This window comes from Schistocerca cancellata, chromosome 1, assembly GCF_023864275.1.
Source record: "Schistocerca cancellata isolate TAMUIC-IGC-003103 chromosome 1, iqSchCanc2.1, whole genome shotgun sequence".
NCBI lineage: Eukaryota > Metazoa > Arthropoda > Insecta > Orthoptera > Acrididae > Schistocerca > Schistocerca cancellata.
Genome location: NC_064626.1, coordinates 9,062,603 through 9,088,786, shown reverse-complemented (window position 1 = coordinate 9,088,786; position 26,184 = coordinate 9,062,603). Strand labels below are relative to the sequence as shown.

Below are 26,184 nucleotides of genomic sequence, written 5' to 3'. Positions count from 1 at the left end.
AGGAAATCACAAATCTAGTCATATAACTGAGACGATATACCATAAGTACGCAATTTCAATACGAGCAGCTTGTGTGGTACAGTGTCAAAAGCCTTCCGAAAACCCAGAAATACGGAATCGATCTGAAATCCCTTGTTAATAGCACTCAACACTTCATGTGAATAAAGAGCTAGTTGTGTTTCACAGGAACGATCTTTTCTATATCCGTGTTGACTGTGTGTCAATAGACAGTGTTCTTCGAGGTAGTTGATAATGTTAGAACACAATATATGTTCTAAAATCCTGCTACATATCGACGTTAACGATGTGGGCCTGTAATTTAGTGGATTACTCATACTACCTTTCTTCAATATTTGTGTGACCTGTGCAACTTTCCAGTCTTTGGTTACGGATCTTTCGTCGAGCGAACGGTTGTATACGATTGTTAAGTATGGAGCTAACGCACCAGCATACTCGGAACGGAACCTAATTGGTATACCTGCACGACAAGACTTGACTTCATTGTTGCTTCACTACTGCGAGGATATTTACTTCTACGTTACTCATGTTGGCAGCTGTTCTCGATTCGAATTCTGGAATATTTACTTCGTCTTCTTTTGCGAAGGCATTTCGGAAAGGTGTGTTTAGTAACTCCGCTTTGGCAGCACTGTCTTCGATAGTATCTCCATTGCTATCGCACACAGAAGGCATTGATTGTTTCTTGCCGCTAACATACTTCACATATGACCAGAATTTCTTTGGATTTCCTGCCAAGTTTCGAGACAACGTTTCGTTGTGGAAACTTTCATAGGCATCTCGCATTGAAGTCCGCGCTAAATTTCGAGCTTCTGTAAAAGATCGCAAATCTTGGGGATTTTGCGTCTGTTTAAGTTTGGCATGTTTGTTCGTTGTTTCTGCAACAGTGTCCTAACCCGTTTTGTGTACCAAGGAGGATCAGCTCCGTCATTTGTTAATTTATTTGCTATAAATCTCTCAATTGCTGGGGATACTATTTCTTTGAATTTAAGTCACATCTGGTCTACACTTATATTATTAATTTGGAATGAGTGCAGATTGTCTCTCAGGAAGACGTCAAGTGGATTTTTATCTGCTTTTTGCAATAGATATATTTTTCGCTTATTTTCCGGGGATTTGGGGATTACAATATGCAATCTCGCTACGACAACTCTCTGTTCACAAATTTAAGGCAAATTTAAAAAATAAATGAAACTTCGAACAAACGTTTGTAACTAAACGAAGTGCAACAAACAAAGACGAATTTCATTTTGACCTGTGTCGAGGGACTGTTGCAGCGAACATACCATCCCATGCAATTGAAAATAGCCACTTCAATAGTTTTCTAGAGAAATATTGTTACCGCAGCATCCCATCAGACTCCACACTGATAAAGGACTATGTAGATACTTTATACGAGGGCAGTTCAATAAGTAATGCAACACATTTTTTTTCTGAAACAAGGGTTGTTTTATTCAGCATTGAAATACATCAGGTTATTCCCCAATCTTTTAGCTACACAACACTATTTTTCAACGTAATATCCATTCAGTGCTACGGCCTTACGCCACCTTGAAATGAGGGCCTGTATGCCTGCACGGTACCATTCCACTGGTCGATGTCGGAGCCAACGTCGTACTGCATCAATAACTTCTTCATCATCCGCGTAGTGCCTCCCACAGATTGCGTCCTTCATTGGGCCAAACATATGGAAATCCGACGGTGCGAGATCGGGGCTGTAGGGTGCATGAGGAAGAACAGTCCACTGAAGTTTTGTGAGCTCCTCTCGGGTGCGAAGACTTGTGTGAGGTCTTGCGTTGTCATGAAGAAGGAGAAGTTCGTTCAGATTTTTGTGCCTACGAACACGCTGAAGTCGTTTCTTCAATTTCTGAAGAGTAGCACAATACACTTCAGAGTTGATCGTGTAATGGGGAAGGACATCGACCAGAATAACCCATTCAGCGTCCCAGAAGACTGTAACCGTGACTTTACCGGCTGAGGGTATGGCTTTAAACTTTTTCTTGGTAGGGGAGTGGGTGTGGCGCCACTCCATTGATTGCCGTTTTGTTTCAGGTTCGAAGTGATGAACCCATGTTTCATCGCCTTTGAATATCCCAACTGGTGAACAATTGTGACAGCACTAACAACAGAGATATCAAGTTGAGCACTGAGTTGTTTGATGGTGAGCCGTCGATCATCTCGAACGAGTGTGTTTGCACGCTCCGCCATTGCAGGAGTCACAGCTGTGCACGACCGGCCCGCACGCGGGAGATCAGACAGTCTTGCTTTACCTCGCGGCGATGATGACACACGCTTTGCCCAACGACTCACCGTGCTTTTGTCCACTGCCAGATCACCGTAGACATTCTGCAAGCGCCTATGAATATCTTAGATGCCCTGGTTTTCCGCCAAGAGAAACTCGATCACTGCCCGTTGTTTGCAACGCACATCCGTTACAGACGCCATTTTAACAGCTCCGTACAGCGCTGCCACCTGTCGGAAGTCAATGAAACTATACGAGACGAAGCGGGAATGTGTGAAAATATTCCACAAGAAATTTCCGGTTTTTTCAACCAAAATTGGCCGAGAAAAAAAATGTGTTGCATTACTCATTGAACTGCCCTCGTATGAAAATACATTGAGGAGGATGAGGGGAGATATAGGCGATTCATACATGTGGATCTCTGTCGATGAGACAGCTGATAGACAATGTCGATATGTGGCTAATTTGATTGTTGGGAAGTCAGATCCTGACACTCGCTCTGTACCTCATCTGATCTGCAGCAAGGAGCTCAAAAAGACTAACCAGGAAACAATTGCTCACTTTCTTAATGAAGCCCTCGAATTACTTTTCCCCCCAACAGTCTAGATGCAAATAAAGTACTTGTATTCTACACTGATGCAGCCGCATACGTGATTGGTGCTGTTAAATTGTTGAAAGTATTTTACCCAGCCTTGCTCCATATCATATCTCTTGCCCGTGGCACGAATCGTGTAGCTGAGACGTCTCGAATTTCCACATGAAGCTAGTTTCAACCACCAAAAAGGTTTTTATTAAAGTACCTACAAAAATCCAGTTATTTCGAGAGGAACTTTCGAAGGTACCACTTCGACTAGAACCCATACTTACTCGCTGGGGAACGGGGCTAGAGGCTGTGGAAGATTACAGATTGCATTGGAAGACATTAAGAACATTGTACTTAAACTACGGGAGGAGGTAGTGAGCATTACTTCGGCTAAAGATCTTCTAAAGAACCCAACAGTTTCCAACGGCATTTCATACATAATATCTCGATATGCAATTTTGGTTCCTATTATTAGCACTGGTTGACGTGGAACGTTCATTCTCGGCATAGAAGATGTTATTAAGAGAAAAGAGATGCAGTTTCCCGATGAAAAGTCTTGAGAAAGTGTTAGTTATTTACTGTGACTGTAATTATGGACACGGGCAATAATATAATGCGGATTCTTGTCAATTTATTTATCTGTGTAGGCAAAAAGTGTGAGATTTTGGTGAGCTATTTTCTAATTTTTATAACCAATTTTTGTAAGTGATAGAACCTGTTGTGTTGCAGGCCAGCCAGACGTCGCTGCCGTGCGGGCCGAGCGCCAAGGCGTCTGCAGCAGCGCGGGGCAACCAGCAGCAGGTGAGAGAGGCACGCGCTTGCCACTCGTGTACACTATTACAACATGCTCTAGTTGTGCCTTAGCATTAAAAGTATTCGCATTTTCACGTGTTAGAAATTTTACATTTCACGAGTTACGTATAAAAAGCGAGCCGATACTTCGAATGCAGCAAAACGTACAGTTTGTGGTGAGCCGGCCGTTTCTCCCGCGTTCTGCGCCGGCGCCCCCTGTGGAGCCGTCCCGCCCGCTCACCCCACTTACCGCCCCAGCTCCGCTGCTTCTCTCACGGCGACGGCCCACACATCCGGCGGGGACATTTCCATGCTTCTGAGCCAGCTCCTAGACACGTCTCGTGGTCAAGTGTACACGCGAAGGAAGGCACAGCTAGACCGAGACCACGACCTCATCAAATAACGGACACGGGCCGTCGAGAATTGCGGAGGGCAGGTATTTAAAAAAAAAAAAAAAAAAAAAAAAGTCGCGCGAAATCGGCGGAAAGAATCAGTTGTGAGCTCCGATATGCCACCAGGAGACCGTGTAGCACAATATTGTGCGTATGGGGTAAAAAAGAGTAGCGTGCAGTGAGGGAGCAGTTCCTCGTAAGCCACACAACGGTGTGGTGGACGTAAGCGGCGCCTGAGCGACGTCACTCGGCTGCCGGCGGCTGCAGACGAGGGATCCGTCCTGTGGCAGTCCGCTGGTAGGGTTTGGGTTTGGTGAAAGCCTCGACAAACTTACATTTACGTCTACATCTGTATACCGCTGTGAGGTGCACGTATCCTCTATACGTCCCATAGTGCCACTTATTAAGGGTTTCTTCCTGTTCCATTCACTTATGGAGCGCAGCAGGAATGATTGTATGAACGCCTCTGTCCGTGCAGTAATTGTTCCAATATTATCTTCACGATCCCTGTGTGAGCGATGCGTACGGGATTGTAGTACATTCCTAGAGTCACCATTTGAAGCCAGTTCTTGAAAATTTGGTAAATTTCTCGGGGTAGTTTACATGTATCTTCAAGAGTCTTCCAGTTCAGTCCCTTCAGTGTCTCTGTGACACAATCGCACGGATTAAACGAACCTGTGACCTCGTACCTGCAATTACGTGTAATGCCAACAACCACGTAGGGAGGGGGTGGTGTCCCAGTATGGGGGAGTCTTCGCAGTTAGGGTCTCGTCTCCTCATTGTGCGTCCAATGCGGAAGGAGATCCGTACAGTTTACAGCTTTGCGTACTGCTCAGAGCAGAGAATCGGTGCGGGAGCGGTGACTGTTTCTGCCAATATGGCGGCACCTGCGGAACAACGACGAGAATGGTCCGCCCTCCCACCACACAGATTCAGACAACTCACTGAAACTCTCCCCAGCAGACGTAAAGCCATCACAAAGGTGGGAGGAGGGGGGGCGGGCGCATCCCATACTGGTATCTGCCTGCTAGTAAGTGTTCGGATACTTTTGGGTAGACAGTGCGTCCGTCTCTTCCCTGCACTGATTAATCGTGTCGGAACTCCTACTTTCCAATAATTTAAATTATTTATATATTCATTAAATCATTGTATACAGCATTTGGTCGCACTTTTACTGTCCGTTTCCGACGGTGCTGCTTTTTGCAGAAAAATGCTACAATTTTGTTGATACTTTACTCTCGAGCCTCCACATGGGACTGCATGAATTCTAAATCGAAATTGTCAAAACAGTGCTCTCAGGTTTTTACGATTTGGCTACGCTACTGTTTAGGGGTCAACCAAATACACTTGTCGACAATTTGTCACAAATGTTCAGTAATCAAAATATGGAGGAATGATTATTTAGCGACAAATAATTACATTTCACAACTCGGACCATTTTTAAATTACGTAGAACTGTCCTGTCGTTCTATTTTTTAAGTCGAATCAACGTAACGACTGTGTGAGCGCTTAAAAGACGAAAACCAGACCGGTACCTCGCGTGACCTAAGGCGTAGAATCTCGGAAATTAACTGAAAGTTCACTCAGTGTAAGTATTGGCTAACCAATTGAAACCGGAAGTTCAAATCGCTCGCAAGAGTAGCTCCACCGGCTATCAGGTGTCCGTCCCCGAGGCCGGGTGCAGCCGCAGCCGCAGCCGCAGCCCTTATGCAGGCGATGTAATTCTGTTGTGAGCGAGTCGTGCCCACCGCAGCCGGCTGGCCTCTACCTGCCTGCCTGCCTACCTATAAAGTTTACATTCTATTGTATAGCGCCTACCCTAATAACACTGACATTTGCTACTCCTGACACGTAGCACCAAACACAGTGATAAATGTCTCCAACATATTTAAACAAAAAGTTAAAACTTCAAATGATCTTACCACACTGTAACCCAGCTAACTTACGGGGTGGCATTTTTTACTCTGTTATCCAAACATAACTGAACATGTGTGTCTCTGTGTATCCCAAAAACAAAGTGCACATCTGCAAACAAAACCGTGAAGAATAAATTCAATCCTAATAAACTAATACTACTAACATTTCCTATTTTTTGCATGTGCAGGCGCACAACTGGTCTGGTAAATGAAAACAAAAAGATTACGTGACCACAGCCTCACAATCAAATTCTTAAAAATATTTATGCTCTCAATGTAGTCGTTTTATAATAACTTATCAATTCAGTCACTTATATCGTCGCATTTTGCTACATTATTCGTAGCACAAACAAAATCACTGTGCACAGCATCTTTGCTCCCAGGCTCGTTGCAATGACGAAGCTCAGATCATTGCCGCTGTTCCAAACTCTCCTGACAACCAGTTGATATGACGATAGAAAGAAACAAGAATCACAAAGTTAAATGCGTCCGAGTGCTAAGGATATCTCAGATCTAAACCTGTCTCCTCTGCTATCCAGTCTTGACTCAATTGAGGACTAAACAAAAAGATGATACTGTTCGCCAGGAATGCAAGCTAAGTGCAGACTTCCATTTATGTAGACAGAACTATAATGGGAGACTATAGGTCTTCAACCAAAAATGAAGTCAAACTGTGACGTAAATAATGCAGATAATTTTAATTAATTGATCCCTGTCATCAACAAACTTAAGCAAAATGAAGTAAAACTCCGTTTTTAGAAAAAAAAACAGATTTGAGTTTTTTTCCCCTTACAGGTTTACCACAAGCTTGATGCCACGAGTTGAAAACAAAACAACACTGAACCAATTTTATGCATTATGCATTTTTTAAGTTTATCATTAATATTCCTAATAACCCTGTTGATGTCATGTTTTAAGTAGACACCATTATCTTCTTTATGTAACTGATTTTGTATAATCTTCGCTACTTTACACGTTCTATCTTCTTCTTCTACAGGTAGTTTAGCCGTATCTAACGTTACTTCGGTATTTGCTATAAGGTTTTCTATCGTACAAGATAGTACATAGTCTGTTGGTGACGTTAAATTTCAATCCCTCATTTAAAACATTTAATTATTTAGCCGTGAAGACTATATCGGTAAGATTCTCGATTCTTTTGAAAAATTGCAAGTTACTATGTTCACTGTCACCAAGGTTTTGACATTTGATTCTACGTTGTTTAGCTATCAAATTAGTTATTTTCTTTGAATACCTTGTTCTAACTTGTTCATTAACATAATGAGTATAATCATTTACAATTCTTATAAGGTAATCAAATTGCAACGGAGAGACACTCTTAGCTAATTGTGGATGTGCTAAATACAACTTTTGACCTAACGACTTTTAATGTTTAAAGCTGTCTCTAATTTGTTCTTTGAACTATACTTCTTCACATACCTTTTTAGCTCGTCTTGCTGCTTTGGAGGTGGCTTCAATTTTCACGTGTATTTAGGAAAAACTTCATTATTCCCACACTGTTTATTGAACTTTATGTATTCTGTTGTCTTTAATAATTTTATCTTCGTTCGTGAAAGTTCAGCAACAACCCGTATGCGTGGCTAGGCAGACAATGAATAAATTTGTTCTAGCTGGGATTCACCGTCATAAATTTTTTTTTTAAGGACATCATCTTCACACCAGTGACTGTTATAAGTTTTTATTACACTGTTGCAATTGCGGCCTTAGGCCATTATCAAGTGCTGCTGAAAAATACAGAATGTTTTGAAAATAATTTTACGGATTCATTATATATCTCGAAGTTGTGCAGCTTATAGAAGACATTTTAACTATGTACAAATGTAAATGATCAATTTGGAATCTTCCGAAAACCCACGACAACAGACTGTGTTAGAAGTATTGACTTGTGCCATCCAAAACAACATAAGCTAGCATACTTCAACCGTATGACACATAAATTATGTACCCTACCACTGGACGAAAAACAAAAAGAACTAAGGATACTTCAAGAAGTGGCTATTAACAACGAGTTCGAACCCAAATTAGTGAAGGACCTATATGGACGCAAACTTAAAAGAGGAAATACATGCCTAAATAGTGAAATTATGTTAGAAAGAGAGTACAATTCGCGCAAAAAGAATAAATATGCTACCTTACCATACGTAGGCACGATATCAGATAGAACTGCGCAGGCTTTTAAGAGAGCCTCTCTAAATTTAGCTTCCACACCAATAACACCCTAGCTAACAGATTAATACACAATTACAATAATACTAGCCAGTTCAAAAAATCGGGGGTTTATAAAGTAGAATGTCACACTTGTGACACATATTACATCGGACAAACAGGGAGAACATTTACAGACAGCTTAAAAGAACGTGTTAGACAAACAGAAAATGACACCTCTACGTTTATCAAACACTTAAGTGAAAACAAACATAATGTTATTAACATCGATACAGGCCTGACAATATTACATGCTGTACCTAAAGGAAGAGTTATGAGCGTGCTTGAAGACGTGGAAATATACAAGCATCTCAAAAATGATCGTGATAATCTTCTAAATGAGCGAACTGACTTGAGAAACAAACAGTTCATAGATAATTCTTACTCTGGTAAACATATTAATTCAGTGTATTATGAATTTTATACAACGACAAATATTAATGCAGTGTGGTATGAATTTTATAAAATGACAAACTCCCGTCAAAACGATATTGTACACTATTTTACGATTTATTGTTTTACTCTTCGTTGCCGCTAGCACGTTTCATATGACGACCTAGAGAAGACGTATTGTATTGTATTTTCATTTTACTGTCGTTTGCTATGTCGATGATCAATTCATGTATTGATAATGCATGTAAAGCTGACAAAATGTTACGCCAGCAGTGTTGGATTAGGGCGAGGGTGGTTCCATGGGAGCGTGATACTGATTTGATAGCACATGATGTACTGTGTGACATCTCACTGTCTATGTCAGTTTGGTTATACAGTGTTAATACGATTAACCTACGACGTAATAATATACATTCCTGTACAAATTTAACAGCAAGAGTGGGCAAAAAAGAATACCTACAGTTACGTATAACGATGTTTAACCCTTTTGTGTGTAATTCGACGTATAATCCTCACGTTTATTCATGATGTTTTAAAAATAAGTCACGTAAGATTTTGTGTATAACGAAGTATAACCCTTGTGTACGTAATTCGATGTGTAATCCAAACGTTTATCTATGATTGCTTAAGAATAAGCCACGTAAGAGTTTATAGCAGGCTTCATAATTGTGCAACGAGAGCATACTCTTTGCTTCCTAGTAGTCGTTGGACTAAATGGCGCTCCACACATGTCAAAACAATATCTGTAATCCGTTTATACGCCAAAACAGTTATTTGTAGCCTGCAAACAGTAGTCTGTAGCTGTGGTCCAATTCATTTGTGACTAGTGATGGGTTAACGAATTATGGTATTTTACTATGTATGAATACGTGTGCTCGCACTGTGTAACAACGTCACGAATTTATTTAGCAGTATTGACAACGACATACAAATTAACCCCTCCAAAAACCGTGGCAATCATCATAGGCCACACCAGCCGCTCTTTCCGCCTCCACGACTTCTACTCACCCTTTATGGTCGTCCCATCCAGCTCACCCCCACCCTGAGATACCTCGGCCTCACCCTCGACCCTCACCTCACCTGGACCCGTCACTTCCTGACCGTCCAGCAGAAGGCCCATTCCCGCCTCTGCCTCCTGAAACTCCTGTCTGACCGGACATGGGGATTACATCCTTCCACCATCCTCCACTCCTAGGAATCCCTCATCCGTCCTGTCCTACGTTATGCCAGCGTTGCCTGGAACTCCACACCCAGCCGCTTTTGCGAGGCCCTCCTAATCCTCGAGCGCCGTGCACTCTGCTTTCCTTCCCCCACATGGCTCCTGCATCACCTCATCCTCTTCCCCCATCTCCTCCTTCTCCTCCCACATCTCCGTATCCTTAAACTGTCCATTGGCTTGATCTCTCCCACCTCCTGGTTTGCTCCTTCCTCACCAACCCCCACCCGTTGCCGCGCCTCTATTGCTGTATCCCTCCCTCTCTCCACCTCCGCGCCCTCCGTGTCCTTCATCGGGGCAATTTCCAGCACCTGCCCCTCCTGGACGTTGAACTTCGCCATGACATCTACTCTTCCTTTCAACTGTAGCCTGGCCTTGCTCCCTCCCCTCCCCAGGGGACCTCTCCCCTCCTTCTCCCAGAGAGGCTTTTTCTCCTTCCCCCTCCCCTGAGTCCCTGCACCATCTCATCAATTGTGTCCCTCCCACGTCCTTCCCTCCCCAGCCCTCTTCGACGCGCTCCTGCTCATCCCCCCTCTACCACCCCCCCCCTTCCCTTCTCCCTCATCTCCATGCCCCTGGCCGATCCTGTGTTTTGCTCGTCTTCATCAGTTTGCTACGTCAGCGATGTATTTGGTGCTGTTCTCCTGTGCATCAGGAGCTGTGGTTTTAATTGTGTGCTGGACTTCTACATAGTGTTACGGTCAGTGATTGTTATGTGCTACGCCGTCCGTCGATACTTTTATGCTCTGGTCGTACTTCGCCGTGTGTTCTTTTAAGTGTCCTAGTGTGTGGTTTTTTGTGTGAGCTACTTTTTTATAGTTTTTTATCTCCATTTTACAGTCACCCCCTATTTGTCTATTGTCTTCCATAAAGTTCCCCCCTTTGTTATACCTACGAGTATGTACACCATATTTTCTCCTTTATGTTATTTTTAAATGTCTTCTATTGTATGTTCAATGTCTTTTGGCTTAAGAGCAGAGCATATGCTGCTGCCAGCCCGCCCTGATGGGAAACTGAAATGCAATAAAGACAAAGACAACATACAAATGTGTCAGCTTACATTACGTTGACATGTCTTAAAGCCACAATATGTAAGTTACATGGCTACATATTTAAAATGTCTTGGTAATCGGCAGAATGTCGAGATACATAATGAATCTGTAAAATAATTTTTTAACCATTCTGTATTTTTCAGCAGCACTTGATAATGGCCTAAGGCCGAAATTGCAGTAGTGTAATAAAAACTTATAAGAGTCACTGGCGTGAAGATGATGTCCTCCATAACATTACCCACTTTACTACCCATGTAAAAAGTTTTCAAGTCCTACATCTAGGGGAAGGCCGGGTCAAGATGGGGAAGCTAACTTTAAACCCTTACAAAAGGGACAAAAATAAACAAATTCAAGTAGGTTTGATTATCATTTGTTTACTTAACCATTTAATTACAATAGCATGCAAAGAAACCTGCAAACTTGTTACATTTAGCTAGAAATATCTCGATTTGAAACATAAATTCCCCGTCTTGTCCCATTTGTGAGGTAATATGGGGAACTAGCATGAATTCATCTCTAAAGCCTAAATAAGGACTGGAGTAACGAAATCATGTGACGATAAGGTTTCGAAACATGGTTCTGCGAATTTTAAAATCAGGTATTACGTTTTATTTAGGCCTCTTACTTTCACACAGTACACAAGTGTGGACAGCCTCGTCATCATCACTTTCTGTCCCTGCACAAGTGTCGTGGGCCTGGCGTCCGCAGCTAATACACCGTATCCAGCCTCCTTCAGAGAAGTCTTAGCAGTATAAACATTCTTCACTCTCTTCCTCGTTGTCATTCGACCTCAGTTTATTATCTCTTGAGCATGAAGGAGTGGTTAAGACGTCAATAACGTTCGTCACTTTTTCGTTGTCATTATGTCCTTTTGGTGGTATCCCAGGTTTATTAAACGTCTTTGAGAAGAGTTTACGTTTACATGCAGCACGCTTGGGGACTCCTTTTCGTTTAATTTTTTCAGATAGTTCACTCCTATAAGGAGATTCGGTTAAAACAACGGGTTTTCCACGCCTGTTAGATGGTTTCCTTTTGGTTTTTTTATCCACCTTTGGAATAGCTAACACCATTTCAGGGTTTGTAACCTGAAAGTTAGGCGAAACAGAGGCTTGATCGTCAGTTGTTAATTGTTCAGGTGTTTTACGTCTTAATAACATCTCTGGTATTTGGTCTTCCTTTTCGGTAACTTCAGATGTGTGAGCTTGATGAATGTCTGTAGTTGAACAGGGAAGGTAATCACTTTCTTGAAACACATTTCTGTTTACAGGCCAAATGCCTGTTTTCCGAAACCCGTTCACTTCTGTGAACAATGTAGCTGAATGAATGAAGGCTTTGCCGAATAAACTTGCTATCTGATGCAGCTTAACAACTTTTCCAGGATGGGTGCGAAACCACGATCTTACTTCATCTTCGTAAAATTTACTGAGAGATTTCATAAATGCCACGTCCAATGGTTGAAGACGGTGTGAGCAGTGTGGTGGCAAACACAGAAAGACAACCCCATTTTCGCGGGCCACATCTATCGGTTCTAAATTCTTGGTGTGCGTTTTGTGGCCGTCGAATATGAGAAGTATTGGTCTTTTCTTTGACGCTCCAGTAAATGCAATAAACTTCTTAAACCAAGTCAAAAATAGTTCTTTCGTCATCCAACCAGTTTCTTGGACTTCTGCCCAGGCACCAGGGGGCAGGCCAGTCTCAAATGCTTGTTGCACTCGTTTTCGAGGATAAATTAACATAGGTGGTACGTAGCGCCCCGACGCTGAAACACAGATTCCTGCAGTCACAGTCTGGCCGCCTCTTTCTGCTGAAGTGACTGCTCCCACCTGTCTGCGCCCTTTCAAAGCAGCCACCTTTGTGTGACCTTTTGGAACGACTGTTAAACCAGTCTCATGGCAATTGAAAATTCTGTCTCCCGTAAACTTGAATGTGTCTAACTGACTTTCTAACAGATCGAAAACCGATCTACAGCAACTCGATTAAACCCCATTGCTCGTGCGATTGATGTGGCCTCTGGTTTTCGTATCGTTAAGGTAGGATTTCGTGCAAGAAACCCATTTAATCAATCTCTTCCAGCAGATATGGCTGCAGTATTAAATGGATGTTTGATGTTGTTTCGTTCAGCTAGCTGAAAAACAAGTTCACAAAGTTCTTTAAGTGTTAGGCCAAAATATTGTCCTTCCATCTGCGTTAAGTAGTCTTTAAGTTCTGCCTCTTGGTCTGGGGTAAACACACTAGTGATTGGTCCTAACCTTTTCACAGCTGTATAGCCAGGATTAGCACGTTCCTTTGCCACATGTCGTTCAATCGTTGTCTGTGGCACGTTGAACTGTCGAGGAGCCCTGAAAGAACCCATATGACCTTCTATAACAGCATTTACAGCGCCTTCCATTGACTCCAATGACCAATCTTGCCTAGACGTTTGTCGCCGATACTTGCGAACCATCTGAAATAAAACACGTGGAACGTACTATTGAGTCAGATCATTCCTGGTAATCCATATTGTATAGTAAATACCATATTTCCAATAGTCAGTCGTTAAAGCATAGCAAGAATACTGAATTTGCGCGTTTTGTGTATTTTTATTCACCATATAGCCTAAGGCATACTTTGTAATTAATTAGGAAACGTTGGAATAACGAATATCGTTCTATTTACAATTGTATTTAACGTATGATGTACGTGTTGAAAACCCGCAGCGAGGTAAACACATGAGACGATAAGAACGTAATGGTTGGACAAATACTAGAGGCAAGACGGGAAAGCTCCCCATCTTGCCCCACCCCGTCTTGCCCCGTACCATGCTGTCAGGATATGTTACGCCCACATGAACACTATTTAGTGAACATTGACTACTGACACAGCAGTTTACTGTTAACAAGAGGTACTATTCAGTGCTATACATACAGTCTGTACAAATGTTCACGAAACACATGTTTTAGGACCTCGAAAGGTGTAAAACTTTGCAAATCAGTATAATAATTGTACGTACCTTGCAAAGCTCACAGAGACCGCCGCAAAACTAAGGTTCGGCAATGTCAACACACCGGGACCTGTGTGTTGATGATTTTGACGTAGCTATCCACAAATGGCAGCACTCTAACTGTAGCTTATGGCCCTTTCCCGTCTTACCCCACCTCCCCGTCTTGCCCCGCCTTCCCCTACTTTCCCCCAACAAATTAAAATCGTTGTCCCCAGCAAATATCTCGTTACCAACGTATAATTGCTGATCACCATTATGAAAGAAATGTACCTGCACAGTCTCTTCACTCATACAATTAGCATTATAATTTCACTTCGTTAGCATGCAATGTATCGTCCTTAGCTTCCACCACCAAACATTATCTCCACAGCAGAAACATCATCACAAAAAACAAGTGCCTGCTCATAGTTACCGTCGGTTATCATAAGCCCTACTGTCTGCACACCCCTCAATAGCTGGAGCTTACACCTTCCACGTATGTTGCGATTCACAAAATAACTTCAACCACAGACCCTGCTGCTTGCCCACAAATAACATGAAACTCCACTTGCTTAGATTTCACTTCACCCAAAACAATTTTTTAATTCCAGGTGAAATTTGTTGTATCGCTACATTGACAGAACAATATCCTCAAGACTTGTAAAAACAGCTACAGACACTAAGGCTACACAAATGAAGAATTCAGTTTATTCACGTTGCCAAAGACACATACATTCATCCCATCATAGCATACATTTATTTTTTTAAGTGCCACACGTGAATCATCTTCTGACTTCTTACTGTATATTGATGATGCTAAATCCATACTACCTCTTCAACACTTTCAATCTTACTGTCTTCATCATTTGAGACACCTGCAGTTTTAATATCATCCCTATGATTTGTTGATTCCTTACAAAATATTCCCTTACTTAAATTCGTCCTGTCATCCTGCCTATAGTTATTTCATTTCTTATTGCTATTTATTTCCTCAGTTAGTGCCCAAATTAGATCCCAGTTGTAACAGATTTCAGTTTTTCAAATTTTGTCCCTGCCTTTCCACTCATTCATTTCAAAATTACACGGCTCTAATGTGCTGATTACAGTGCAATCTCAGTTGGTAGGAAGGAAGACTCGTCAGCATGACTTTTTCTTGTTTTTTTTGGGGGGGGAGGGGGGGCATTGGTCTTTTGCACTGGTACTGTTGTACGCAGTGACACCGTCGGTATTCCTCGGATGTAAAATGTGCGTCTGAAAGACGACATGAGCATCACACACCACAGGACGGCGCCCAGTGGGGCGTATTTGGTGACTGGCGTGACCGTCAGGGGCTGAAAACCTGAGGACTCTCATTCAGTGTTGTGAGAGCGCGGAGCTGCTCGCTCGCCACGTGCACCATTACCCCTGGACACTGCGTGGCAGTGGAGTGCAGCCCAGTGCACAGTATTGGGGTTGCCAAATACGCCTCGTTTATAATGGATACTTCTGACTGCAAAAAACCCCACCTGTGTTCCCACTTCCTCAAACACTATCTCGACCTCGCCACCTGCAACACCTGCAGTGATACCCACCCCAACCACTCCACCAAGTACAGGGCTATACCTCACGTGTCAAACCAGAATTAACAATACCTGCCCAGCCTGTCGATCCTCTTATCCATCCCAGGAATTAACTCTGCCCAACTCCCAATGCTGCGGACATCATCAAATTGCTCATCATCGTCTTCCAAAATATCTACCTCTTCCAACGACTGCTTACCCTACAGCAAATTTCTCTCGCCACCTGCTCTGTTTTCCACCCCAGCACCAAGGCCACTTACTCCCAAAACCGAGTCCACTACATTTTCACTCATCTTAACACCCTCATTTAAAACTCTCAACCCTCTCATTCAAAACATTTGCTCCCTTCCCTTGAACAAATCCCATTTCACGCACACACTCTGCCATTGTACAGATTACCCCTCACCCTAGCCAGAGGGGAAACTGCAACTGGTCACCATAAAAACATCCCTGTTCAGCCACAACCCTTACTCAGTAATCCCACTGAACATCTTATCCTTAACCTCTACTTAAAAACACTAACTCTTTACCTGTGCTTGTATCTACATCTGACCTAATACTCCCATCCCCTACGATTTCCTCACCCACTTCAGTAGTACCTTTTCCGTCGCTAATATTACTGCAGACCTTAACACCCAAAGTAGATCCGCTGCAGAACTCTGGCGGTGTTGTCAGTTTACAGACTCCCTGCAACGTGACATCGTCCCCATAACACAAACACAGCACATCTGTCCTGAAAGTGACACCATTCCAGATTACATCCACACATCTCCCAACCTTCTTGTTCATGGCCATCCCATCCAGCTAAGTAACATACTACAATACCTTAGACTAACCTTCGACTGGTAAGTGACATGGAAACCCCACCTACTAACTGTCCAACAGAAAGACCACGATAGACTAAAACTACTAAAACTAGGAACTTCACCCTTCCACTATCCATCACACATCCAAATTTCTAATCTGGTTCATCCTTTGCTATGCAAATGTCGAACAGATACCCACCGGTCCCAAGTTCTACAAGTCCTTCCAGATACTCGAACATCGTGCACTCTGCGTCACTTTCCACATTCGTTTACCTTCCCCAACAGGGATCCTTTTATCGTCTCATCACATTCTCACCTCTCCTCACTAACGCCGAACACCTCCGAACAACCTACACCGTCTGCAAACTCGACTCCAATAATCCTATCGTGTCCCCTCTACTTTCCAATCCTCGTACACTGATGCCCCTTTACCAGCACAAACTGTCAACCCGCCACTTACACACCCTCCACATGCTCTCACAAAGAACCATCAACCACCTCTTCCTCTGAGAACATGAACTTCACCCCAGCATTTACCCATCCTACCAGCTATAGGTCAGCCCCACCCAGCCAGGGCTTCCTGCCCTCCTCCTTCCCACATATCCTTACCCCTTTTCTTTTCCCTTCTACCTTTCTTCCTCCCCTTTTCCCAACAACTATTAGTGTGACCACTCCACTATCTTCTCCACCCCCTCTTCTGTGGCAACAGCCTGTCCTGCCCCATCGCTTCTATGCAGCAGTCCTCCATCCTCATATAACCACATTTCTACCCTCTTCACCGGCCAATCTTTTACCCTTCGACAGATAACTTCCTATCCTGCGGCAGGTCCTTTCAATTTCTAGTGCAGGAAAGTGCTTATTTTACATATTAGTTTTCGGCAACGTATTTTGAATGTTTTAAATGTGCACGTAAATATTTGATTTTAAGTTACCTATCATGTATGTCAAAACCAGCATTTTATTTTTCGCCTTAAAAAAGTTTTATATTCATTGTATATATTTCCGCTACAGTTTTTTGTTGTATTTATCGCTTTTACTATTTTTATTGTCCATTTGCTGAAGAGCAGGTTGATTGTACCGCTGGAAGGCATCACCCCCCCTTACACACAAACACACACACACACCCATACGGAGCGCGGGGGATGAAATGAGAATGGACAAAGAAAAGAAAGCCGCGCCGGGACGTGGCAGGAGGCGGCGGGGGGCGGGCGAGCGAGCGCCGAGCAACTCGCCTGGCGAGGCTGCCCGCGCTTACTTCAGAGCGCAGGCATTTCCGGAGCCCAGGTTCGTCGCTGCGCGGCCTCCTGTGCCGTCCGCGGGCACACTCCACCAGCTCTTACCGCAGGCTACCCGAGAGGCCCCGCAGCGCGCTACGTATGGCAACCGTCAGTTGTACAGTATTTGATCAGAAGCTCCTGGACGCCACTAGGTAATGCACCACCGAGTTGTCACGAGAAGCAGTACAGAACGAGGTGGGAAGTACTGTGTTGTCAGCAGAGAGGCAGTAACGGCAGGGTAAGTCGGTCGAGTGAGCTTAATGACTTTCGACGCGCGCCACTCATTCGGTCTCACGAATCCGTCAGGTGGACTGCGTCTCTTCCAAAGCTGCCCGAGGCGACTGTTTGCGATGCGTTACTATGGAGGGCAAACGTGAAGGACGAACCACGGCCAAACCGCGATGTTGCGCTGGCGGACAGGGACCGTCGAGCGTTCCTCAGGAAGGGCCCAAAAAATCACACCGAGTCAGCAGAAGAGAGCGTGCGTGCATTTCAGCTGGCACAATGACTGTGCGTAGGGAATTAAAAAAAACATGGGGACAATGGTAGGACAGCTTCTCGTGAGCTACACATTTCTGTAGTCAGTGTTAAGCTACGCTCGATGTGTTGTAAAGAGACATACCACTCAATACTGGGTCGCTGGGAACGAGTGTTTGGGAGTGACGAATCGCGCTACACCCTGTGAGATTCCGATGGAAGGGTTTGCGGTTGGCGGACGCCTGGAGGACGTTATCTGTCACCGTGTGTCGAGTACGCACCGGCTGGTGCTACGGTGAGGGTGCGGCCTCCCTGCTGTGTCAACACGTTTTACAGCACTGTGTGCTGCGTACAGTGAAGGGACAGTTTGTATCGGACCGACAACACAGCCTGTCATAAAGCAACGGTCTGCAGGCAATCACATTCCTGGAATGGACTCGCGTGCGCAAAGTCGCGACCTGAATCCAGCGTTAACTCCTTAGGGATGAGCCGAGTCGCAGTGTCCCAGCTCCGCCTACGGAGGAAGAGACGGCCGCCACTCCTCCACTCTAAATGTGTCGCTCCCTGTCACAGCAACAGCCGCCGAACAGGGGAAGGGTGTACACCCCCCAGGATACTTTTGACCGTATAGCGTACAGTGCAATACCGTGGAGCAAGTCACTTCACGAACGCTAATACATTCGTCTGGCAAGTAGCTGTACATATACACCCGAGTTCCTCAGAACTGAGGAATCGACGATTAATATGCGCTGTTCATACAGTACATTCTTGCAACATCTAGCTATCAAAGTAAAAGGTACTATCGTAGTTAACCCTCCTTACACTAAATTAATTTTCATATCTCATATCGTGTCGTAATTATTGGACTGTTTCTTGAATGCATGCTAAGTGAGCCAATGTTTCCAAAGTGTCCGCAACTACTTTCAGTTTTACAATTATTTTACGCGGTAAGCCAGTAGATGCCCCACTGGTCTCCAGATAGAAAAAAGGTGGCTATTTTATGAGGAAAGTTAGGATGATTTGTAAAAATCGGTACATCGTGTCACTAAGGTTGAATTATTCAAAACGTAAGATTCGTCAAATGTTCAAAGTACCACAGTGGTTCGCAAATTGTATGACGTAAAATGCAATTTACATACCTGCGATACATTTCGAGGACAGGAAATGAAATGTCAGAGGGAGGCAGCATTGGACGAGGTGTTGGACAAGGTTGGTGCCTTTCCCCACTGTTGTTTAACGCATTAAAAAAAAATCGTTCAAATGGCTCTGAGCACTATGGGACTTAACATCTGAGGTCATTAGTCCCCTAGAACTTAGAACTACTTAAACCTAACTAACCTAAGGACAGCACACACATCCGTGCAGGAGGCAGGATTCGAACCTGCGACCGTAGCGGTCGCGTGGCTCCAGACTGAAGCGCCTACAACCGCTCGGCGTTTAACGCATACCTTGAAGAGATTATTCCGAAAGGCTTAGGTGGGAAAAGACGAAATTGTATTGCTGGAAAGAGAATGTATAACATTTGCTGATGACATGGTCTTAGTGGCAGAAAGTGAGAGAACAGTGAATAACATGCTCAAAGATGTGAAATAATGAATGAAGCTTGTTTGGATTATTGTATGCAAATAAACACACCAAAACAAAGAGTATGGTCATCAGTACAAGAAGCAGACTGTCCAATATTAAAATAGGACAATCTTCCACTAGCCAAGTAAGGGCATTTAAATATCTTGGAAACTCAGTCAGTGAAGACTTGAGATGTCACCAGGAGGTGAAAACTCGAATTGCCATAGCGAAGGAGGCATTCAGCGGAAAGAGGAGAGTCTTATGGGCAGATTAGGTAACGGTGTAAGGAAAAGGCTTGGCAAACGTCTGGAGTGTGGCACTACATGGGGCAGAAACATGGACGCTGAGACGAGAGGATCAAAAAAGGTTAGAGGCATTTGAGATGTGGATGTGGAGGAGAATGGAGAGAATAAGCTGGACCGAAAGAGTGAGTAATGAAAGAGTATTGGAAAGGGTTGGTGAGAGAAGATGTCTGCTGAAGGTTGTAAGAGAAAGGAAAAAGAACTGGTTGGGACATTCATTGAGAAGGGATTGCTTGCTAGCAGATGCTTTGGAAGGATTGGTTTGTGGAAGAAGACTCAGAGGAAGAAGGAGATACAAGATGATAGACGACATAAAGGGAAGAGGAAATTGTTCAGACCTGAAGAGGAGGGCAGAAGACTGGACAGCCCGGAGAACTACCATGTGAAAACCGGCCTTTTGGCAGAACACTGATATTTCCTGCCCACGTCAGAACAACCGTTAACACTCTCGCTCAATGGACTAAACAATACTAACAAACAAACTGTCGCCCCCACCAGTGCCCTTACGCTGGGTAATTTATTATATGAACACTGGCCTCCGAACGTATCCTCAATTCACAAGAAAATTAATTAATTCGTAAATGATTAGGAAGGATAAAGCTACTGAAATGAAATATTGTTTTCCTCAGACTTCGTTCATTGTAGTGTAATAAATTAAGTACACAGAACACAGGTCAAAACTGAAATGACAGACACAAAGCATATTCACTATCACAGAAGATACCGACGGTTGACAAAGTTATTAAAGGGAAAAGGCGGTCAAGTTAACACGGTGCCCCCACAAAGTAATCGCAACAGACGCTGTCTGAGTAATATATGAGGCTTGGAACTTATATAGTGGCAACCATTTATTCACAACCGATACAAAAGAGTTACATGTTTGCACCTGTTACTGTCCTTCAGAGTAGTCACCAGCGTTGTGTAGAACCCGTTGCCAGCGATGTGGAAGGCGTAGTATACCGTTAGCAGAGCCTGTTCTGTTGGTGGTGCGAATGGAGCGGTGTACTGCCTGTCGAATCTCCGGAACAGTTCTGAAGCGAATGCCACGAAGTGGTTCCTTCATCTTCGGAATCAAATCAACGTCACAAGGACGTAAGTCCGCGGAGTACAGTATTTCCTAGTCCCATCGACCGAACAGAGCAGCCACAGCTTGCCCTGTATGCGCCCGCGCATTGTCGTGCAAAATGATGGGTGGGTTACGCAGAAACTGTCGCTGCTTCTTTCGGAAAGCTGCTCAAAAAACGAACAGTATTACTGTGCATTGACGGTCTGCCTTGGAGGAACGTAATGCGTTAGGATAACACCATCACTGTCGCACAGGAGAATCACCATAACTTTCACCATACTGGGACTCTGACGCACTTTCGAGTTCTGCGGCGACCCATAATGACGCCATTCGTTGGACTGGCGTTTCAATTTTGGCTCGTGTGATGTGGCCCATGTCTCATCCAGCGTTATGATCCAGTGTAAGAAAGCCTCTCCTTCGCGCTCATAGCGCTACAAGTGCGTCTGAGCAGCATCGTAAGGCAGCCATTTCTGCATTTCCGTTAAGTCATGTGGAACCCATCGTGATGCAATTTTTCGCATGCCCAGGCGTTCCTTCAGGATGCGAAGCACAATCGTATGCGCTAATCCGGTTTCGTGGGCGACTTCAGGAATCGTATGGCGTCGATCACTGTTCACTAACGTGGCAAGAGCATGCACTTCTTCTTCAGAGACGCTAGCACGACCTGCGCGATGCACGTCTGCCACAGTTTGCCGACCGTTGAAGGCTTTTACCAATCGTGCCACTGTTCTGTCCGGCAGTGGCGATTCCCAGCCCGCCTCATGAAGACCTTGATGACACTGTCGTGCTGTACGACCTCTGGCACATTAAAACTTGATGCAACTCCATTGTTCCTGTTTCGAAACCATAGTGACACCGTTACGTGAGACCGCTGGCTCACAAGTGACTGTTTCCCTCGATTGTGCGCTTGCCGGTGATGTGGGACGGGCGAGTCCATTTGCTCGGAGGTGAGGTAGGTATGTCAACAACGTGTGCTACCAGCGACAATAGTAGATTCCATTGCATAGTGTCTCCACAGTAGTGTTGCCACTATTTAAGTTCCAACCTACGTAGATTGGATGGACAGTGATGGCAGATTTCTAGCTAGACGTTCGAAACGACGTACGCTGGCTGAAATACAGATGCCGCAGGTCAGATAGACTCGCTGCAGTGAAGATTAAACTCGTCACAGAAAGATTCCTAATATGCGCGGGTGCACATATATTCACCAACATACTCCTCAACGAGTGATGTGGAGTCTGCTCGAAGGTGCGCAACTGCTAAGACCAGAACCAGCGCTCCCTTGCACCAAGATGAGTGGAGAAAAAAACGAAGACTTTCCTCTCCAGTGGACCTCCACCAAGGACCTCCACCAAATGCCAGACAGATATTCTCTCCTTCCGCTGTAAACAGCACTGCACGTCGTGGAGTGTGTAAAGAAACTGGTTCTCTACTTCTGAAAAAAAAAAAACCTTTTAAATAATAATACATGACCTATACAAGGAATCTGACTACCCCTGTTAGTCATGGACGAAAAAAGAAATTTGGCATAGTCTTTGTCAGAAAGTGCAGAATATTATGTGGGGCTAATAAGACGTCAATTTTAATCTAAATATGGTATGCCAATGTTTACGTAATAAAAAGATAAATTAGGTAATTCAGTACAATTATTATATAGATGCAATAAATCACTTTAACGGGGGACAAATGAACAATTAAAGTCAATATAATTCCAGTAAACCTGCAAAAGTAAAAAAGAAAATTATTGTAGGGGCCTACATAGACATCGCGCATCTGCTAGGTGCCCACGAAATACGTAATTTTGTTTTGGAGCTGACAGCCAATGAGAAAATAGGTGCGAAAATACTATTTGTCAGTTTTCAAGCAGTAATGGCGGACAGCAAGTTACACACAAACATTAAATGAAATTATGATGAGCAGCAAAATGTCTGAGAAGAATTTTGAAAGAAAATTATTAATTGAACTTTAATTTGGCGGGTTTTCAACACTGTCAACAAGACGAAATAATGGAAAGAATATTTATTGGAACTAAAAAAATTTGAACCTTGATACTGTGACAGTATTTTTAAAATAGATAATATAACTGCAATTGTCTTTAATTTTGAAATGAGAGAGAGCGTAATAATTTTCTTTTAATGTCTTAACTGTTGCTTCAGGCAGTGCGATGACGTCAGCTGTGGTCCGCGCGGACGATGTGTGAAGTTAATTCTGGTTCGTGGCGTGAAGATAATGCTGGATCCTCGTGTTTCATTAATATTCCAATTACGGCGGTGGTCCACGTCTCCGTTGTAGTCGAATCAGCTGGCAACACTGGCGCGATAATAATAGTTCCAGTGTGTGCGTTGTCGTTACGCGGGCGACGTTTTATTATTAAAAGTTTATTAATCACGCGGTGCGGGTAGGTCGGAATTATGCAATGTCTTTAGTATTTACGATATATAGCCGGTTAATGCCAATACTTTGCACAGTTCTTTCACCACGTTGCCACAGGAAAACAGTCACATGCGTTTATCACTATAACAGTCCGTTAAACATCAGTTCAATTTACGTCGTCGTCTTTAAGACAGTTTGGATAATAAATGTTTCTTGATCAAATCACAGCACTGTTCTTTTACTTAACGTTTTGGTTTGTTCCACTTTCACGCAATTCTAACAGTTAGTGTCTCCAAACGACAATGGTGTCTGGTTCACGGCTAATTGTCACAAGTTCACACAGTATGTAAAATCGTCACCGCATACACTGGATATACTTTTCAGGTTTTACTGTTCACTTAATAATGCACGATCTCCTATTAACACAGCGGACGCACTGTAATTAATTGTTCCTCCGCGTATCACCGTCTTTCACGCCGAACTTTGCAACGTTTCTCCACCCGCGAACCGGCCGCGATACCACAACTCGCACGCTCTCTATCGATAGTCGTTCGCTCCCTCTCTGACTCAGCACTTCTCCTAGCCTAACAAAAGATTTACAAAGCATATAAATCCAGAACATTCATATTCGTACAATATAAAATATAAAACAGTAGCAATATGAATGAAGTAACAATGTGACGTATAGACAAATAAAGAACAGTTGAAATAAATGGTACATACGTACTATGACAAGGTAATGCACAAAAGAAAAAGAGAAATACTATCGACTTTCGGGGCAAGCAAAGCCAAAAATTGTCGTCTGTAATTGACAAGCGGCTCGCGTAGTTGGCGCCAATGGCGCAGTCCAAACACTGCGTCCAAGGTGCCTCGTAGACACGGCCTATTGTATTCTCAAGCCGGGAAAGCTCGCCTCAGGAAAACGGACACAGCCTGCAAGAAGTTGTGACGTCAACGACGATCCTCTAAGAGAACCGCGATACGGCCTCATGCGGGCGGAGACCGTGCCGTGCGAGAAACGTCGTAGCGGGCGTACGGTTCCAGCGCTACGCTGGCGCCACCCGGAGCCGGACAGCGCTCACACTCCACTCCTGTGTGCCTCCCAGGGAGCTGGCGCTCCCACCCCCGCCCCGCCCCTGCGCCCCACAGCCGCTGCTCACCGCCTCGGCCGCGGGCCCCGTCGCACAGCGCGATAGTCCCTCACCCCAGGCGTACTTGCCGATACCAGAAAAGACTCTAATCTAATTATCCGTTGCTCCCAACTACCCTGATGAGCCACCACATTATGACCACTTGCATAATAGCTTGTTTGTCCATCTTTGGAATGAAATACGTCACTCACTCAGTCTGCATATCATGGATCCGACAGTTTGTTTGTAGGTTTGTGGAGGTACGTGGCGTTAGATGTATACGCACAGGTCACGTAATTCACATAATAACAGGATACAGATTAGCTGGCTGTTTGCCGAGGAGTTCCTTGCGAGGTGGGGGAGTGGCTATATACCTAGAAAAATGTATCCATTTGATGGCACTGCACTGAACAGATATTTCAATGTTGTGTGGATCAGTTGAATTTAGTGAAACTAAACTTCTAATTGTTGTTGTTCGTAGGTCCCCTAACTTCTGCTCAAGTTAGAGAGGGTTTTTGATTCACTTTGTAGGGAGTTAGTTATACATAGTGACTTCAATATAAATTTTGTATATGATGGTGCAAGAAAAAGGATGTTGGTAGATCTCCTAAATTCATATGATCTAATTTAGACTGTGTTTTTTCCAACTAGGGTGCAGGGGAACAGTAGCACAGCCATAGACGATATTTTTATTCATTCTTCATGACTAGATGGGCATTCTGTTAGTAAAAGGGTGAATGGCCTTTCACACCATGATGCATAAATTTTAACACTAAAAGGCTTTTGTACTCAAACAAATGTCACATATGATTCTTCAATTTCTCCAGGCGTATTTCATGACGAAATAAATCAATCACACCAGGCTGTTCACGCAAGATTTATTTCGTCAAATGTCACGTATAATTACAAACTATATAGGAAAGTTAATCCAACAGCAATAGAGAGTTTTTTAAATCTCGTCAAGGAACAAGAGTGGCAGGATGTTTACAGTGCCGATAACATACATGATAAATATAATGCTTTCCTTAACACATTTCTCATGCTCTTTGACAGTTGCTTTCCATTAGAACGTTCTAAACCGGATACTAGCAGTAGTAGATAGCCCGGGTGGCTGACTAGTGGGATAAGGATATCAGGTAGAACAAAGCGGGAATTACATCAGAATGTTGCAAGTAGTGACAGTCAAGCTACAGTAGCCCATTACAAAGAGTAGTGTAAGGTGATTAAAAATGTTATTAAGAAGGCAAAGAGTATGTGCTAAGCAAATAGAATTGCTAATTCACAGGATAAAATTGAAACCATATTATCATTTGTGAAGGAAGTGCCTGCTCAGTAGCACAACGTCTCCGATATGAAGTCAGTTCGTGGGAACAAATTTTGTACTACTGATAAATCAGATATATGTACAGTATTTAACAATCATTTTCTCAGCATTGCTAGTGAATCAGATAAAAATTTAGTTTCTACAGGGAATCATATACCTTTCTTGGCAAATGTCTTTCTGAGATTGATGTCGGAAATACTCCTCTGTGATACAGACAAGAGGGAGACTGACTCAGTAATTAAATCACTGAAGCCTAAGGACTCTCACGGTTATGATGCAGTGGCTAGCAGAATATTTAAGTACTGTGCTGCTCATGTTAGGTCTGTATTTAGTCATATTTGTAATTTTTTCTTTAGGAATGGCCAGTTTCCTGAAGGATTGAAGTACTCAGTAGCAAAACCGCTTTATAAAAAGTGAAAAAGGGATAATGTAGACAATTTTAGACCTATATCTATGCCATCAGTGTTTTCCGAAGTTATTGAAAAGTCTGTGTATGTAAGGATAATTGATCATTTTATATC

The 26,184-nt window shown here is 43.5% G+C and overlaps 1 protein-coding gene across 3 annotated transcripts in view; it reads left to right on the top strand.

Moving 5' to 3' along the window:
* LOC126163955 (NAD(+) hydrolase sarm1) overlaps positions 1-26,184 on the top strand; it is a 1,073,782-nt gene that overhangs the window by 306,962 nt on the left and 740,636 nt on the right. For all 3 annotated transcript variants that reach the window (XM_049920199.1, XM_049920200.1, XM_049920203.1), the window contains exon 2: positions 3,570-3,641. In XM_049920199.1, the coding sequence (XP_049776156.1) occupies positions 3,570-3,641 (72 nt within the window). The remainder of the gene's footprint in view (positions 1-3,569; positions 3,642-26,184) is intronic.